This window comes from Lynx canadensis, chromosome D3 (assembly GCF_007474595.2).
Source record: "Lynx canadensis isolate LIC74 chromosome D3, mLynCan4.pri.v2, whole genome shotgun sequence".
Taxonomy (NCBI): Eukaryota; Metazoa; Chordata; class Mammalia; order Carnivora; family Felidae; genus Lynx; species Lynx canadensis.
Window position 1 is genome coordinate 79850887 of NC_044314.2, and position 6000 is coordinate 79856886.

Sequence of the window (6000 nt, forward strand, 5' to 3'; positions counted from 1 at the left end):
ATTTGCTGGCCCATCAGGATTCTCGACATCTATCACTTGGACCCCTTTAGACGTTGTCATTTGCCCTGATGAGTTTATGCCCAAATCTTTACCTCGTTAGAGACTGTAATCTGAAACCAAACTGCAATAATTAAGTTGGTATATTTTAGTATAAATTTAGCGAAAGGAAAAAGAATGTAATTAACAAAATGTACCAAAGTGGGTAATTGGTTTTCCACTGGAGTTTTAATCTTTAGCAGTTTATTTTTTTCTTCGTGTGAGTTTCTCTTGAAAGTTGGGTTTGAAAGGAAGTTTTAATGAGGCTTTTATTCCTGACACTGCTGAATTCTAAGGGACCTGGTGCTCTTGGTTTCCTGCCAATTAGGTGCTTCTTGTTGCTTGGGAACATCATGCTCAGGCAGGACTTAGAACAAAACTGGACTTTTAAAAGCATATTGAGCATCCCGCTAAGGTTCTTGTGGGTGCTGTCTCATGGAATCTTCACAAGCATCCTTTGTGGCAGGGACCATTGCTGTTCCCAAATGACCGGCGAGGAAACAGGCTCCAGGTGGCTCAGTGACTTGCCATGTGGTCAGTCGTGGATCCGAAGTCCAACGTGGGACATCCCAACTTCAGAGTTGGAGCTTTTAGCCACGGGATTTCAGAGTCATTTTACCACGGAAAGCCCTATTTCCCTTAACTGTGAATCAAAGAGAATAAAACCGGGGAAGCTTTCCGAGGATTGAGCGAGAAAACACCTGTAAGGCATGCAGCACGGGGTCAAGCTCCTAATAGGCTCCCTTCCCCCTTTCACATGAGCCCTTGCCTGCAATCTGCCTGTGCCTCCTTCCCCAGACCCCGACCATCAGCGGGAGGATTGCCCCCCGCCGACCCTGAATCCTTCACTGCCCCAATTAGGAAAGACTCTGGAACAGGATGGAGGGCAGGTTTCTCATAGCATAATGGCCAATGGTGCAATTCTACAGTCAGATCGACTAGATTCAGCTTCTGGCTTGCACCTCTTATTTGCTGTGTGACCCTGAGTAAGATATATAACCTTCCTGAGTCTCTGTCTCCTCTTCTGTGAAATGGGGATAATGATAGCGCTTCCTGTTTGAACACGTAGGTCTTTTTTTTGTTCAGGTGTGTTGATGGCAATAGATGGGGGAAACAACTGTCATTGAAGAGATGGCTTGTTATTCATGGTTTCCAAAGGAGGGGGCACATCATATCAAGCAGGGCCACACAGGGAAGCACCAGGGTCAGTGAGGAGGAAGATGTGGGCAAGAGCCTTTATTATGATTTACTTGGGGAGGAGCTGGTGAGGCAGGGTAAGCAGGCTAGAATTGGCTAGTGTGACTAATTTAGCGGGCCCTGGAGTGCAAGATTGTCCCAGTAGGGCAGGGGAATATTGGCCCTGAGTGGAAGCCTGATGGAGGTGGGGGGACGGGGGGCTTTGGATTGGCTAGTTTGCATATGAAAGGCATACTCACGGGGAGAGTCCCTTACCATCTTTAGGAATAAGCTTGCCCTTCCGAGAGCGGCAGTCCCTCCAGGGTCAGGGAGGCCCCCAGATGTCACATCAGCAAAAGGAAAAGGGATGCTTCCTATACGTCCCCCATAATCATTACAAATGCAGAGGGCTTCGCATAGTGTCTAACACAGAGTCAAAACTCAGTCAGTGTTACTGATTATTACGACTACAACAGTAATCATCTAGCACCTTAATGTGGCAACTTCCTGACCATCTAACGCAACACCCCAACACCCGGACATCACCGCTCCTTGCCCCGGAGGGATGAGGCTGGCAGGGGGAGAATATGCTGAGAAGTAGGACCCTAGAAATAGCTGGTTTGACACAGTCCTCTGATCAGTAAAGAGGATAGCAGAGTGCTTCGTGTTCTTTAAAGCAAATTTGCATAAATTATCTTAGATTAGAGGAAAGATCATTTCCTAGGATTGTTTCAGATATTTCCTGAGTTGGGAATTTTGTTCCCAGTGAGCTGAGACCTATTCCTATGATACAACTCAGCAATTCCCCAGCACCCAGTGAGTACCCCATGGCATCCGCCAATGTCCTCACCGCCACCCACACCCCCCCAGCAATTTTTCCCCACTATTCCATGAGCTAGTTTATATTTAAATAGAAAACAAAACTATAAAAAAATCCTATCCTATCACCCAGAGTTAGCCATTGTTAACATTTTACTATTTCTTTTTTTCCTGTCTATACATACATAATTTTTTAAAAGAGTAGGTACTACCTTATATACAGTCTTGTGTCCTGCTTTTTTTACTTAGAATTATATATTAAGCATTTTTTTTCACGTGAGCAAAATTTCTTTGAAATGTTTTAATAATATCATATTCCATGTTGTTTTATGGAGTTACCATAATACATGCAACCTATTCCTTTTGTTGAATGGTTGTGTCGTTTCTCCTTGATTTGATATTATATATGATGCTATAGAGAATATCTTTGTAAGGGGATTTTTGTATACCTAAGTATTCCTTACAGTGGTTTCCTGGAAGTGTAAGTCTAGGGTCAGAAATCCTAGCCATGTTCCATTAAACTTCAAGGTGCTAGGTTTTAACTCGTTTTAATTCAGGCACCAGGGAAGGTATCCTGGGATAAGCATGACTTCTGAGACATCAAGAAAGCTTTAGGTGTATCTCTGCTACCAAAACACAAGCCCTGTGAGGAAGAAACTAGGAAATAGAGGGCTGGGTGTGTGTGTGTGTGTGTGTGTGTGTGTGTGTGTGTGTGTGTGTGTTGAGATACAGGGTCAAGAGCGACATAGCATATCAACACCCCTTAACAACATCTGCCAACAGCACAATTTGGTATGAACTCCACGCCAGGGAGTGGCCTTTCAAGACCCAACCAGCAGAGGCAATCATCTGGCAAATGGGCACCGGCATGAAACCCAACCTCAGCCAGATCGGCATGGGAAAAGAAATCTCGGTAAGTCCTGGGTCAGTGCCAGCTCTTGGGAACAAAGAGAAAGGTAGATACAGTTCTGGACCTTCTTTTTCCTCTGTGTTAAGGTTATGAATGCTTCCCCAGAGGGTGATGCAATAGCATGCCCACAGCCTTGTCAGATAGTGATTTGGAGCTTTGGAAGTGTAGTTTCTGAACTATGCCTGCAATTCAGGTTCCTGCCTCAAGGGTGCAGTAGCACTTGGCCAGATTTTTCCTAGCAATGAATTGCTGAATCAAGTAGAACCAGTGAATTCCTCTTTTACTGTTACTTTTAAAAGATATCTATTAAAATGCTACCCATATTAATGATTCTAATTTTATTTGTACCTACATAAAAATTTTTAAGGCATTATCCGACTCAGAACACTATACACAGAATCAGAGAAGCCTGAGTATAAATTCATAATCACCCTCTAAAACACAGCAGGAAGAGTCCTGTCTTTTGATCAGAAGGCAGATAAGTCAGGGGAGGAATAATAATCTGGTATGTTTCTAAGGATTACCTGTATCTAGGTTTCTTTTCTGAGGTGAGGTGATTATTAAAAGTAACTTTCTACTCTTTGACTTTGAAGAGCACTTATGGTATGGGGATGTGGATAGAGACCTCAGGATTCACTTTTCTCCCTTCCTTTGAGGAAATAAAAATGCCCAAGAAACTCCTCAGGGAGCATTATTGATCTTAGCGTATTCTAGACCTTCTAGAATAGAAAGGACCTGCCTAGTTTGCTATATGGGCTCATGAGTTGGATGAGTGGAAGAATGGATGGATAAAGAGTTGGATGGATGGAAAGATGATAGATAGAAATGCATGAATTGGGATGAGTGGTCGGATGGATAGATGAGTAGGTGAATGGATGGGTGGATGGTGATGGACGAATATGCAAGTGGGGCAAATGGGTAAACAAATGGACAGACCCAATGAGATGCCAAAGACATCATCGTTTATGTTAAATCACCACATGTTGGTTTCTTTTAGGACATTCTTCTCTTTTGCTGGGCCTTTGAACAAGAAGAAAGACCTACCTTCACTAAGCTCATGGACATGCTGGAGAAACTGCCAAAGCGAAACCGCCGCCTGTCTCACCCCGGACATTTCTGGAAGTCTGCAGAGTAAGTGTTCTCGCTTAGCATCTCTCCCCACTGCCTTTGTCCTCTGGCTTTTGCCACCTTTTTGCTTCTGCCTGCCATCTCCTTTCCATATACCCACCTCCCTCCCCCAGCCACCACCCTTCCCTACCAGGTTTCCATTCAGGGGAGTCTGCTCTGGGATTCGGGTCCTGGAGGCTGCCCTCCAGGGTCTTGGTCTTTGTGGCTACGTGGCTGCCTCGTTGTCTCTGTCCTCCTGATGAAGGTTGATGCCCCAGTGAGTCTGAACATCATGTACAAGGCAATACCCTGAACCCACCCAGCCCCCTGTGTCAGCTACTCAAGCATGCTCCTCCGGGGGGCCTGGCTTTCAGGAAATCTCCCCCCTGGGCCAGCAGCCGCTCCCCATCACAGCATCTCTCAGCTTCCAGAACTTTCTGTTGCATGAAGACAAGGGTTCTCAGCTTCTCCTTGCTGTAAGTGTCTCTCCGGCTTCCTCATTAGAGGCTCTGTGCCCCTCCCCCTACTTGTTCTTGGATGGAGATCAGTGGTTCTGAATGAGGCATCTCTCTGGGGGCCTCCTTCCCAGGCCCCAGCCTCAGCGATTTCTCCAGAAGGTGAGGGTGAGGCTGGCCCAGATGAGGCTGCCGAGGGGTCCCTGCTCCCCACTGCCCTGCCGTTCCAGGCACACGTGGTTGCACACACACATACATAGAAACTGAACCTGGAAACACGCCTCCGCACGTGTGCATGCGCACGGGAGCACTCAGGTACACACACACGCCCGACACAGGAACATTGCGTGAAAACACACCCAAACACACCCGGTACGCAAGCCCACATGTGTGGGCAGACGCAGGCATACACACATACACGGTTACGTTACGTGACACACGCATGCAACACAGCGGCACTTCACCACCACACGCCTCCGCACCGACGCGCAAATGGAGGTACACGCGTCTCCAAACCCCCAGCTGCGGGCACAGGCACACCAGAGCGCTTGTCAGCATCTCAGCACGGGACCCCGTGAGGATCCCCAAGGCAGCATCCTGTGGAACAGAGGCCCCGGGAGGAGGGGGGGGGGGCCCTCGGCTACCCCTCCCCCCACCATTTGAGCCTGCTGTACCTGGAGGACAGGATCTCTTCTTCCCCCAGGGGCTCAGCCTTTTCCCAGACAGTGAAGGCAGCACAGACTTCCCATGTCGGACAGACATGGATTGGAACCCCTGCTCCCCCGCCTCATCGCTGTGTGGCCTTGGGCATGTTCCTTGGCCTCTCTGAGCTGCAGCGTCAGCCTCCAAAGAAGGAGGGTGGTAAACGGCTTTAGCAGGGGCGCCGTGGCGATGCCGTCAGGTCGTGCGCTGGGGCGTTTGGTGCGGTGCCGCCCACGTTAGCAGGTGTTCTGTATACTTGAGCCGCCGTTGTCTGCCAGGAGCGAGAACAAGCGGTATTCTGCTGGCCTTCCAAGATTGAGTACAGGTTGAACATGAAAATGGAGGGAGGGAGGCTCTAACAAGTGAGGACTCTCTCCAGCTAACGGAGCTCAGGCAAGTCGGAGAACAAATCGCAGAGCTCTGGGTGGGTCCCAGGAGTGACCGGGTGTTACAGAACCCGAGTGTCGTTTGGGCCATCACCAGTGGCCTCTGCTTTCTGGGGGTCAAGGAGGAGAGGGCAGGAGTTAGCTGAACAGAGGGGCTTAAAGCTCCCTGGTTGGAGGGAGAGCAGAGGGCCTTCTTTTCTGTATTTTTCCATGCCGTTGGGCTGAGAAAACAGAGACCCTAGAGACCGTGTGGTCTGGCAGGATGGGATTTTAGGATCAGTGAAATTTTCTCTTCACTCGCTTTTTTACTCCGTCTGGGTGTATTGAATACCTACTACGTGCTAGGCTCTATCGTAGAACGCAAATACAGTGGTGAACAAAACTAATAAGCCCCTGGCCTCATAGGGTT

General features: G+C 48.2%; 1 protein-coding gene across 1 annotated transcript in view; it reads left to right on the forward strand.

Annotated features, from left to right (window-relative positions):
• Window positions 1–4076, forward strand: part of KSR2 (kinase suppressor of ras 2) — a 432131-nt gene extending 428055 nt beyond the window's left edge. Inside the window, exons 19-20 of the mRNA XM_032595418.1 lie at window positions 2815–2944; window positions 3939–4076. Of these exons, the coding sequence (XP_032451309.1) occupies window positions 2815–2944; window positions 3939–4076 (268 nt within the window). The remainder of the gene's footprint in view (window positions 1–2814; window positions 2945–3938) is intronic.
• Window positions 4077–6000: the final 1924 nt, after the last annotated feature.